This window comes from Odontesthes bonariensis, chromosome 12 (assembly GCF_027942865.1).
Source record: "Odontesthes bonariensis isolate fOdoBon6 chromosome 12, fOdoBon6.hap1, whole genome shotgun sequence".
Classification (NCBI taxonomy): Eukaryota; Metazoa; Chordata; class Actinopteri; order Atheriniformes; family Atherinopsidae; genus Odontesthes; species Odontesthes bonariensis.
Window position 1 is genome coordinate 26,059,135 of NC_134517.1, and position 12,807 is coordinate 26,071,941.

General features: G+C 41.1%; 1 protein-coding gene across 2 annotated transcripts; it reads left to right on the plus strand.

Moving 5' to 3' along the window:
* Positions 1-10,831, plus strand: LOC142396792 (zinc finger protein 654-like). Of its 2 annotated transcripts, XM_075479886.1 has the most exons (11): positions 1-149; positions 939-1,084; positions 2,285-2,366; positions 2,656-2,791; positions 3,832-4,034; positions 4,328-4,464; positions 5,008-5,149; positions 5,288-5,566; positions 5,667-6,842; positions 7,654-8,444; positions 8,537-10,831. In XM_075479886.1, exons 1-11 carry the CDS (start codon positions 24-26, stop codon positions 9,555-9,557), a joined length of 4,239 nt encoding a protein of 1,412 aa, XP_075336001.1. In that variant the 5' UTR covers positions 1-23; the 3' UTR covers positions 9,558-10,831. The 2 variants fall into 2 exon arrangements, with proteins under 2 accessions (XP_075336001.1, XP_075336002.1); XM_075479887.1 differs by lacking the exons at positions 1-149; positions 939-1,084; positions 2,285-2,366 and adding an exon at positions 2,371-2,440.
* The last annotated feature ends 1,976 nt before the right edge of the window (positions 10,832-12,807 follow it).

A 12,807-nucleotide genomic window follows, 5' to 3' on the forward strand; every position in this document is an offset into this window, starting at 1 on the left:
ATGCGCTGGATACAGCAGACAGTATGGCGGACAACGACAGTGATTTGGAAACAGACGGTCTTGAATCAGCTCTGGACACCCTGTGTCTTAAATACTGCAGCCATGAGTCCTCTCTGAACAGCAAAGACTATTGCACGGAGTTTTGTGAGGTAAGTTAGATTAATTTTGTGTGCTGATCCACCGAATCGGTGTTTGTTTATTGCTAAAGCTACTAGCTTCACTAGCTAACGTTAGCCTCCACACTAGCTCTGTTTATGCCGTTATGTCGGCAAAGCATGTCCAAAACTCATCATGAATAGTCGACCAGATTTTAAGAGCTTCAAACCAGGCTCCTTGCTGGGTAGCTCGAAGTAGCAACAGTGTTTTCTGCCTCACATTTGAAATTGTTTAGCTTTATTGCTAAGCTAAGCTAATTAACCCGATATTGTGAGGTTAAACAGGGTTTCAGGAATGTTGTTCAAGCTGCACGCTTTGCTTTAAAGCATTAAAAGTTTAGATCAACCATCTGGTTTGGAAACAACCTAAAGGTTTTGAAGAGCTTGTTTTAACTGCCAACTTCAGCAACCTTTCTTTTCTTCTTTTTTGTACATGTGTGTTTAAAGGTGCACTGGGTGCTCTGAACAAATATTTATCAGCGCTTAAATATTATTTTCCTGGGTGATTATTGAAATTTTCCGCAACAGTTGCGACTAGCGCAATGTTAGTAGTGATTATGATAACAAAGCTGCATAAGTAAGGGTACTCTGTGTCATACTTTGATCAGTTCATTGTTGACCTACCAATTTATGATGCACCTGCAGGTTGTTGAGGATGGTTCATAAACTTTTTCTTGTATTAATCGTGACAAGGCAAGATTGGCTGTAACAGTATTTAGATATTTAAATGAGATATTTTGATGCTGTTTGACGACCCTAATGTTCTTTGTCCTTCCTGCACAGCTGGTTGAGGAGTACACGGGACAGTGGCAAGTTCCTCTCCCTCAGCTCAAGGTGCTGAGGATTGCACTCAGCAGTTTCACCAAAGCCACTGCTGCCTTCCCAGATGACTGTCAGCACATCCAGTATGTTCTCAGCAGTCTTGCCTTGTGAGTACTATTTTTCTTGGGAATCCACTTATTATTTTTTTGATGAACAGGGTGCTCCATTTTACTCTCTTATTTTAGGAGAGAAAACATTATTACATCACCTTCAACGAAGGAAATACTGCTGCCACCCAGAGCTATGTGTTTTGTAGCTGTTGCAATATGAGGTCCTCATCTACATTTTGAAAATAGCACTTAAAAGGAACAACATAGTCAGTGTCTTACCGACAGCAGCCAGAGCGCTCATAGTTTGTAAAAAGAGGTTTTATGGGGAATGAGCTGAAGCTAAAAGTCACCCGGAAGAAGGTTTTATTTCTCAAAACTAAGAGGGGTCTGATCGATGTCGAATCGTAAGTACTTCACACACACCTGCTTCAAAAAGAACTCTAAATGGCCTGATGGTCTGAATTTACTGACCAAAGCTTAATTTTATCCTTGAACATCAGAACAGCCCAGAACCCATGGCATCGCCATCGATTCTACGTTGTAGTCTCTGTTGTAACTAAGTAGACTGATGTGCGCCTTCCAGAAATGTAGCTTCATGTCTTCTCCTGTTTTCTAATCTCTGCCAGTCTTGGCGTAGTCTCAGTCGGTTCAGCGGTTGTACGCACCATCTACTCCACTGTCCCCCCCCCCCCTACCCCCCCTTTTTTTTTTCTTCATCGATTCGGTGTTGCGCTTAGTTGTTTTCAGTCATTGTTTGCAGCAGATTTGGCAGCTCAAAATGTCAGCATAGAAACCCTGCAGCTAAAAAAAATAATTGGAGGTTTAACCCGAAATCTGTGTAGACACATACTTGCACAATTGTTAGTGCTCACAACTGCTGTTGTCACTTTAGTTAACATCACTTCAAGCTTTGCTTTGATCTAAGAAGGAACTAAGCTAAAAAATCAGAATGAATCATTAATAAATATGTCTTCTACGTTTGTCACATCACAATAAAATATGTTATTACACACTTAACCGAACACAAAACAAATGTATATCAGTCAGTAAGTATATAAAACACATAAGAAAACGTGTCGTGTTCTCTGCTCTGAGATGCTGGGATTTTGTCCTGACTGAACCAACAGCTCTGATGTAACAATATTTAAGCAATGTTCTAACTAGTGGAATGTACAGACAAACCTGTGAATAAGCTCTATGAACACCTGAAGTTGTTTCAATTATTGGCTGACTTATGTCCCCCCTATTGTCTTACAGGAGCTTCTTCGAACTGATGCTGTTTTTCAGCAAAGAGGAATTTGTCGAAGAGCCTTTAAAAGACATCCTTGATTCTTTTCAGGTGACAACAAATAAGCAGCCGTCCCATTCCTTATTTTCATTATTCACACATCACACTAAGAAGACCCAGTTGCTGTAAGTGCCATTAGTAAAATGTGCTCAGTTGGTCATATTAATCAACATCTAGCTGAAAACCATTGTTAGAAAATCAGTTTGGTCTCACACTTATGTTTTACGGTTTAAAATACCAAATACTACTCTTATCAGTTGTTGCCGTTAAAAGGCAATTTTGGACCAGCCCATCTTGATTTGTTCTTAATGAAGGATTTGGTTGAATGACTTCTTTGCAGGGATGCCACTCTCAACTCCAGAGACACAAAAACATCTACCTTCAGCATGTGAAGCAGATTATCAAAGGAGGAGGTCCATGGGAGAATCCAGTCCTGCAAGGAATTCTGAAGGAAGCAGATTTGCCTCCCGGTGAAGGTAGGCACCTTTCTGGCTAAACTGGCTTTCACAAAGGGTGTGGTATGCATGGTGGAGGTAGAGTGCACCTGTGCAAATGGTGGCCAAGTTCTGTCAGCTAAGCAGGAACTGAAAAAATTCCTGGATGTAGTTAGTTTTTCCAACTTTCTGACTTTGATGTGGGATGCATTCAGTATGTATGCTTCAGTATTACTGATGCTGAGGAGCAGGAGATGAGCTGCTGCCAAGACGGTGTGGGTTTATAATATCCTCAGGGCAAGACGGGACTCTTTTTTTTTTTAAGCTCATTCATAAGCTACACTCCCTGACTGCTTACAGGGCTACTTCACGTTGAGTTTAGGCAGCAGTTTGACAGCCGGATGGGGAGAGTCGTACCGAGTCGCACAAAAATGAGAAGCAGCTGAACGCAGCACGTCATACCATATATCTGACATGGGTGATATGTTGAGATCTGCCAGGTTTTGGTTGGAAGCGTCCGTTTGTTTTCACCCGAGTTGAACTTGTTTCAACTTCACTAACAGCGTCCAACCTTTGGCACAAGACAGATCCGTTTTCTCATCACGAAACAAATAGACGGGAATAGGTTGAGAAGCAGCGCACAGTGCTCACTGTGTAAAAGCTCCGTAACGCAGCATACGCATAGAGAACATCACATGGTCAAGTTGGAAACTCCAATTTATGTAATCAGACTTAACTATTCATAAGACCCATGTAGATTTGGTCATTTATTCAGTTTTGTACTCATTGGTTACAGGTTGAAGAGGAGTGGGGGGAGCACACAGTTCTGTGGGGGCAGTAGGGTTCAGTGATAGAAACCGGCACGAAATACCCTCATTTTATGTGTTAATCACTATTGAACTATCAGACGACACTATTATGCCTAGTACAAATGTCGTCTGCAGACATGTTGCCAAGATGATTGGATTAAATCACCATAGTTTTAAAATTCCACTGCAGTAAGTTTTTCTGTGTTCCCAGAATTAGCTTTCAGGCTGTTAATGATTCCCCAAATCTAACACATCCTCTTTCCTACAATACAGTTGACGATTACTTGAGTACCGAATTGCCAATATTTTTGGAGCTGCGGGTTCGATATCTGCAAGCCTGTGAACGAATGCAGGAGGCCATGGCCATGGCTAAAAGTTGCCTGGAAAATCACGAGGCTGGAAAGCATCTGTACTTTCATCAGGCCTACCTGACCTGCCTCTTCAAGGCCTCGTTGTACGAAAACCTTCACAAAGAGGTAAGGAGTGAAGGAGAGAGCGTGCAAAGTGGAAAGGATCGGTGACGTGAGGCGTTGTGGTGCTTTGTTTGATTGTGTTTGCCTGTGAGATAATGAAAAGGAAGCAGCTATGTTTATATAGCTGTACATTAACCATGAAAAACTGTAAAATGGCTGAGGGTATTATACAAGCAAAATTTAAAGTAAACAAATTCAACACGTGGTTGAAATAGCCCGTCTAATGTCATACATTAAATTCAACCAATTTAAGTAAACTGTTGTTGTACTGTTAATTCTAATATGATATTCTTCAGATGGCAGAAATTGATGGCCGTGATGCCGTGGAGATAATCTGCAACACGGAGAGTGTGGAAAAAGATGAGCTTTTGTTGTCGCTGTGTAAAGCTTTCCTCACTCGGCAGCTGCAAAACGGAGATATGTATTACATCTGGTAAGTTTGGCATTCTTATGTGTGCAGCGCATGCATTAATATTCACTCTTTGTTACCTAATTGCAAACTCCTTGTTGTTGAGGTGATTTGAAATGGATCAAATTCCCACGGACATTTTTAAATCCAGAGATTTTTTTTTTTTGTGGGGTTTCAGAATCCACTGTACATCACAGTTCCACTACTTATGCTACTTTCATGTTCTGTAAGTGATGTGATGTTTTCTTCAATATGTGACGGTTTTTTCATGAACATTGACAGCAAGAAGCACCCCACATGAATGGGAAATTGTAGGCCATATTAGCACCTCTGTCCAGATGAATAAAAAATATATATATATATCAGTCCAGGCCTCATACCTCCATTGCATTATTGTCTAGTTCTGACACTCGTGTTCCCATTGGAGGCACTTTCGGTGGTGCTGTGATGCTCTTGTTAGTTCAACTGGTGCGATTGTAGGAGATGACCTGTACGTTGTTTTAGTGTCATGGCTGATGGATGCGTGCCTGATTTACCTACTATTTGACTTTCTTTACCCTCATACAGGGACCTGGTTTTCATCTGGAGCAGGTTGTATCTTCGGGCGCATCCCTCCCGACAAGGCTTCCTGGCTGAGTGCTTGCAGCTGGCCTCCTCTGCTACTAATGTCAGAGCCATATTCCCTTTCATCAAACTGGTCACCACTGAGGTGAGACTCCCAGCACAGCATCACCTGAGACGCTCATCTCTATGTTTACACAGAGTTGAAACCAAATTGAATAATTTGATTCTCTCATGCACCACTTTACCTGCTTTTATTCACAAATGTTTGTCTTCTCTTGAATAGCTGGGTGCTGAAGGAGTCCAGGTCTGCGTGGAGCTCTGTGCCAGGGCCTTGCAGCTATGTGACATGCAGGCTGTAACCCAGTCACTTGTCTGCAAGACCATCGCCTTCCTGCTGCCTCATGACCTGGAGATCTGTCGAGCGTGTGCCCTGCTTGTCTTTTGTCAGGAACGGAGCCTGGAGGCGTACCGAACTGTCTGCCTGCTTTACATGCATCCCGATCAGGAGCCACATCCCCACAACGACCCTGTTCGGACCAACGTTCGCTTCCACATTCTGCAGGTTGGAGGACCTATTTTAACATTCTGTGAATGAATTTTGTGGTGGATATGATCGCGTTATGATTTGTAACTGCTATATTTTACATGTTTGCTTTTTCCAGATGGTCAAGGAGCGCTTGTGTTTTGACCCTGAATTTTGGAACTTTCTCACTCTCAGGACTCATTGCTTGGAGCTAATGAGCGACAATGTCATGAAGGATGCTGTGCTTAGTGAAATGAAGGAGGAGGAGGAAAAGGAATGCAGCGTAGAGCTATTATCAAATAACTGCGTAAATGGCTCATGCATTCTAGATATTAACTCCTGCCACTGCACTCAAGCGACATTTGCGAACCAAGACATGCCAGAAAAGCAAAGTGTGGATGAGGCAGGAAGAAAGTATGTTACACCAAATAATGATCCTCTAAAGAGGAGGAAATGGAGGAGACTCAGAAAGGAAACACGATCTGTGTCTGATGATGAGTGTGATCTCGGCGAAGATCCAGAGATCAAATACAATTTCAAATCTGCCTCTGCGGGTAATAATAAGCCCACGTATTCACTAAGGCGCAATCACACTAACATGGAGAATTCTGCCTCTGTTAAGCTTCCTCTGAACCGCAAAAGAGAGTACCTGTCTCGGTGTGTTAAGAGCCAAATTTTAAAAAGGAAAGGCCGGAAGAAGAGGTGGTTGCAAGGCCTTCCGAAGTTGGAGCAGGTGCAGACAGTTAAAGAGAAAAAGATCAAAATCAAAGTTAAAGTTAAAGGGAAGAAACGGGGAAGGAAGCCTTTATCAAAACTGGAGTTCTCTTACCCTGATAATGAAATGTACCTTACAGAGGAAGAGACTGCTATTGAAAAGAAAATGGATACAGAAGATGAGGGGCAGGATATGCCTTGCATAGATGGTGAGCTTGAAAACAAGCAAGAACAAAAAGGAAATGAATTCGAGCATGAACCTTCCAGAGAAAATGGAGACACCAGCTCAGTCTGCGGTAGCAGTTCCAGTGAAAAAACCCAAGAAGAATCTCAAACACAGTTTGAGACGAAGCTTTCTGAAAACCCATGTTATGAGCCCCAGGCAGATATCCCTGCTGTCGAAGCTAATCCCGAGCTTGATGGTCCATTGTTGGAGTTAATGGATTGTCCAGTAGAACTGCTGCACAATTATTCCCTTAATTCCAAAAAGCTTGATGGGGAAAAACCTCCATCTCCAGAATCTCAGCCACCCGAGGAGGTTAATGGCAATGCAGAACAGGAGCCTGAGCCACAAGTGGAAACGGAAGTCCCAAAAACCGAGGTCAGTCCTTTTTTCTTTACCTATCCTAATGGGTATCATATTATCATATACATAGAAGAAATGTACCAGTTAACAGAATCAGCTGGTTTTCAGCTTGGTTGACCATGACTGTCTTAAATGCATCCAATATGGTGCAGAACACAGAAAATAATTTCACTAAAAAGCACTTCTTTTACACGCTAACTGTATAGAAGAAGTTCAACGTTACGAGTCATGAAAACCCAAAGCTTGCACAAAGTTTTGACAACGTTGAATTTGCACATGTATTTACTATATTGACGGTCTGACTTTATTTTATTTTGTTTTAAAAAGGAAAGGAAAGAAAAGAAAACTACTCCCTGTTCTTATTTTTTCCTTCATGTGACCTCACAATACTCAGCCATACAGTAAGGGTGTCAAATTGCTACAACCAATTTGTTTATCAAAACAGGCCTTGCTGAAAGCTGCAAGCAACGTAGGAAGCACCTACAAAGAATGTGGATGCAGACCCAAAACTGAAAGCTTCAATAAGTTTCAGCACCTTTTTTTCAGACTGTATCCTGTTGCAGTGCTGGACAGAAATAAATCAGTATTTTAATATTAAAAAGATGTCAAGTGCAGTTCTTACAGCTTTAGACAAAACTGGACAGGATAAAAACAGTTTCGCTAGTCTTCTACAATCCAAAGTTCCCCTGTCTTTTTCAACTAAGATGTACCAAAGATTAGCAGATTCAAATGCTTTCTTTAGTTTAACGATACTCAGTTGATGTTTTACGTCTTTTTTTTTATGCATAGATTGAGCCGTTTTGTGTCTTGTTTTTGTTTGCCCCAGATGAAAGCCAAGAGAACATGGAAGGACAGACTACTCCGCAGTCAACAATATGGTCATTTGACACACTATTGCAACTTCTGCCGCAAAAGCTACAAGGGTTTGAATGTAATGAGGCATGCACTCTCGCACCTTAAGAGCAGAAAACTAAGATGCATACTCTGTGGGAAGCGTTTTAAGCAGCTTCCTTTGGCCAAAAAGCATGTTTTGGAACACATTGATGAAATGTGCAAACAGAAACCCCCCGATAAGGAGCCTTGCGTGGAAGAAACTCCAGCTTCTAACGGAATAATGGATAATGTGGAGAATCTGTGCCAGCCTCAAGATGAAAGTCAGGCTTCCGTTTCCGAAGATGAAACTATCGAACAGAAGGTCAAAGGCAAAATTAAAGTGTCAAGCCTCAAGAGGGAAGAACGCATCATCAGGAACGTCCGCACCCTCCTGAAAAAGACTTCTGCGCTTCACAGAAAGTCTAAAAACCCGGACGCAAATGTGGTCACGCAGACCGACTTCAAGGACGAGCAGGTGGTCATTGCAGATGGTGTGGTGATCATAAAAGACTTATCTTTGGTGAAGACGCAGGAAGAAGGAGAGGGGAAGGAAACGCCAGCAGGAGAAAATGGCTGCAGCGTGGACATCAAATACCACCTGTGCCCATCAGACTCCTGTGATAGAGTGTTCTTGAGGATCAGCTCCACGCTGACGAGGCATGCCATCAAGTGCCACAGCAATGAAGATAAGGTGCTGGAGAAGACTTTTGTTTGGACCAAGCGCAAGTGCAGCTTTTGCCTCAGGTAAGAACTAAACTTATCTGGAGTTTTAAATGACCCGTCCCTTTATGTGACTGTAAATGAGTATCGATTGTGATTGTGCTTTCCTCCAACAGGCAGATACAGTTTCTTCAGCATTATAAGGACCACATGAAGCTTCACAATGATCCACTACCGCACTTCTGCTTCCATCTAGAGTGCAAACAGCGCTTCGTGACACAGCAGGAATTAAAGGACCACATCGCTTCCCACCATCATTTCCGACCTCAGTGTCCATTCCCAAACTGTGACAAGCTGTTCCCAGGTTTTCAGGGTCTCTATGACCATGAATGGAGACACTACATTCCCGCGCCGCAGAAAGACGAGCTGGAGCTGGGACCCAGCAAACCGGTGCAGACGAGCGCTGAAGCTCCCTGGAAGCAGAGGGTAAAAGTGGAGGAGATTTGGCTGCAGAATAAAAAGGGGCCGCGGGAGAGTGAAAACGAGGCCGTCGAAATCCCTCCAGACAGTAGTCAAAATCTGTCTCAATTAGAGAATTGTTCAGCAGAAACGGTCAACGAAGAGCACATTGCAGATAGTAAACCCGCCATCAACGGGTGTGAGGACGTACTGAGAGTGACTGAGGACACGATGTCCACTTCCTGTACTGCTTCTGCAACCACTCCCAGTAAGAAAAGTAAAAAGCTTAACGACTGGGACGTCATAAATGTCCGAGATATGGAAGATATGTCCACTCTGGCTGAGGGATTCCAGAAGAATATGGGAGAGCCACACATCACCGAGCACAAAACCTTCAAGCCGGAAGATCCCTCTTACGCACCTTTTGTTAAAGCCCCCTTCGTCCGGCCGCCGCCCTCCACTTATCTGGATGAGTCTTTACTTTCAATGCGCAAAAGGAGAGCCGTTGATCCCCCCGTGCCCCCTCCTAAGAAATTTGCTTATTACAATAATAAGAAAAAGAAACAGCCTCAAACAGAGAAGGAGCAGAAGGCGGGGGCGGCGGCATCCGAGCAGAAGATCAGACATCGATGTGACAAGTGTCTTTCCTCCTTCAGCAGCTTGGAGGAGTTACAGAAGCATCGGGCCCTGAACACCTGCTCTTCACTCTTCGGCTTTGATTCAGACGATGAAAGTTAGTTCACTTGACTTACTGATTGAACCGTTACTGAATAAACTTCGAACGCTTTCAAACAATAAACCACTAGTAACCTTCATCGGTTCGTATGGACAGAAGCTGCTACTACAACCACTTATTCCAGACACACTTTCTTCATATTTGTTTAAAATACTAATACTAAGGGACTTGTGCCAAAAAAAAAAGAAAGTCTAATTGGTTATTAATATAACTTTTCAAAGCAATAATGTTTACGCCAGTATTCTTTAACCGTCACGAGTATAGTTGAATTCTGTCGGGTTGTCTCGTAGCACCTCTGCCGTCAAATGTTTTGGCAACAATCTGATTTAATTTAATTTATAGTTCCTTAAAATTGGTTTAATTTTATAAACTATTTATTTTTAAAATCTGTAGGGAGTTAAGTGGGCTGGCATTGAGGATCTAGCACTGTATAGGGTTTTCTAATGTTGTCAAAGACTCTTATTGGCAGACAGTTCTTCCACATTTGGCCTGGCTCAACCATAATGTTAAAAATGATGCCAGGAATACTTACCAGGCAGTTATGGAGTCTATGTACATCACTGGCAGTTTGCAGTGTGTTATGTCCTGTTTGCTCTACAATTAGTCTTCCAAATGAATTATGATGTTGTGTCCTTACATGTTCTGCAATGTTCGAAATTGATCTGAATTCTAAAGAAATCTTCCTAATCTTCTACCACGCAGTAAACTCCGACAGAATCCGAGTTATTAAAGCAAAATGTGGACGTGGGCTGCTGTTCCTGTAGCTCGGCACGATTATCTGAGTTGGGTTTGTCTTCTGATCGCTTATGACGGCATTCAATCATGAGAATTCTTAACCAAATTATGTGAAACACCTACGTCTGCCTCCATACTGTCAAACTAATTCTCTGTATAGCACATGAATTGTTCTTTTTTCCATTTTTATTTTTTATTTGTGCCAAACCTGAAACATGATTCCGACGGTAGAAAGATGATACTCGACTTGCGTCAGCTTGTGTTGAATTTCAAAGCAGATTTTCAAGACTCCACAATTGTGCATTGCAGTATGTAGAATATTCCACATTGGTATTTATGTACATACTTCTCAGATGCTTGATCAGTTTTGGAACTTTATTATCTTTTTATGGAACTGTGCACTTGAACCTGCTTATTTATATGTACAAACGTTAGTAGACTGGTTTTGTAAAGGTAAGGATAAATGCCCATCTATTTTTCTTAAAGAAAAAGTGATTAAACTTGTTTGAATAAACAAATAATGAAGAAACATCTTTGTCATGGACATTTTTTTTGTTACATTATCTTTAAAGAGGTTGATAAGTTTAATTTAGGAGCTCCACATGATACCTTGCATTGCAGAACCTCTTGTTACCACCCATATCTTAAAGGTTTCATCGGCTGCAACTGATCAGGTTTGAGGCTTATTAAACTAGCCATGTAAATACGTTGCATGGCGAAACAGAAGTGAGGGAATAAAGAACCAGATCGCAAACATAGAAAATACTTCTGTTAGTCAATGTGTCCTCTGTGGAAGAGAATCATTCCCTTTAGTGTGGATTTTGAAGCTGCAGATCTTTACATTTACAATGTGTAATACCCCGAGTATGTTTATATGTAATAAAAAAAATATGAATAATTGTGTTGAGACTACGCAAAACTGCACTTTCACAATGCATTCAGACATTTTTCCAGCTGGAAATTGTACAGAAGTCGAGCTTCTAAAACCTGGACTGACAGACCCAGATAATGCTGTTAAACGCATGTAAACTCAACTAGACGGGGTCCAGGTGTTCTGCACATGCTCCGTAGTTCTATCTTTAAAAAAAAATAAACAACAGGACAGTGTAAATGTATAGGAATACAACTTAGTTTCCATGAAACTTTGACCAAAAAAATCTCTGCATTAAAGCATTTCCAAACTGACACTGCTCTAATAAAATCCTGATTTTATAAATGCAGCATCATCTGACACAATTACCATTCAAATAACTTTAAGATAACATTTATGCCATCAGTAAGGCTAAACCTACTATACCAATCAAAAGGTCAGGTTGACTAACCACAGTCTGTCTGAACTGTGTGTGTGACTGCAAAGCTGGAAAAAGGAGAAATTTTAAAAACCCAAACATGGTCATTTTTAAAGAAGCTTTCATGCAAGGAAATAGATTAAAAAACATTAATACATACATGCAGTTCAGCATTGCATATTTACTGTTCAACATATTGCTTCACTGTTCACTTCAGGAAAAAGGAATAATAAAACTATTAGAACAACTTGTTTAAAAAGGTTTTTGCATCACATTTTCCTGATACATGAGGTAATTCTCTTAAAAAGAAGCACAGGGAACATCGATATATGCAAATAAAATCCCTTTTCTCTGTTCATTTTACCAACACAGTGTCTACCCTCTGTGATCAGCCGTCACTCCCTATTAAAGGTGAAGTTTAGGGAAACCAAAGGTGCACAGGGTTTGAATTCAAAGAGAAAAATACAGTGTATTGTAAAGACACGTCTCCAATATAATCCAGGCTTCAGTTTAACTATGACTGACTTTTCTAACAGTGCACTGGTACTATAGCATTCTGATATTAGGATAAATGACACATTAGGTCCAACTAGCTGTTATGGCTAAGCTTACAGGTTTTGAACAAAGCTACAGAGGGTTTACCACAGTCCCATGCTGACACAGGCTAATGCAACCATTTGCTTTAGTGCTGCTTGTAGCTTTAAGAAAAATAAAAAAAACCTTCCTTTCAAACATATGATACTCTGTTTTACAAAGACACGCACACTGCACAAAATAAGTAGACATTTTAAGACTAGAAAACACACAGCATTCAGTCCATTGGTGACATTAAATAACCTGGATACATTAATTTTCACTGACCTGAGAGAATGTAAAATCATTCAAAGGAACAAAACGGATGTATACACAATGAATCGTGATATATTAAGTGAAGAGTATCTGTAAAAACATTGTAGGTCTGGTAAAAATCCAACAATATTAAATCTATTTGTTTCTCAATGATGTTCTGTAAACTTTTTCAGGTGGAGACACTTTGACGATCTTCAAAAGCAAGAAATAAAATTGATGAGCAGATGATTAGAATAATGTTTTTGGTAGAATCACATGAACAGTGTTCTCATTTTGTCCACAGACATGCTGGAATAAATAGCTGAATAAACGCAGCTCAATGTCGACACAAAAGACCAACGGCGAGCATTTGTCTTTCTGAAAACAAAGAAAGCAGAAA

Coding starts and splice junctions, on each gene's coding strand:
- LOC142396792 (XM_075479886.1), top strand. CDS start 24: ATGGCGGACAACGACAGTGATTTGGAAACAGACGGTCTTGAATCAGCT. Junction 1,085..2,284: donor GTTCTCAGCAGTCTTGCCTT/GTGAGTACTATT, acceptor ATTGTCTTACAG/GAGCTTCTTCGAACTGATGC. Junction 5,150..5,287: donor TCAAACTGGTCACCACTGAG/GTGAGACTCCCA, acceptor TCTCTTGAATAG/CTGGGTGCTGAAGGAGTCCA.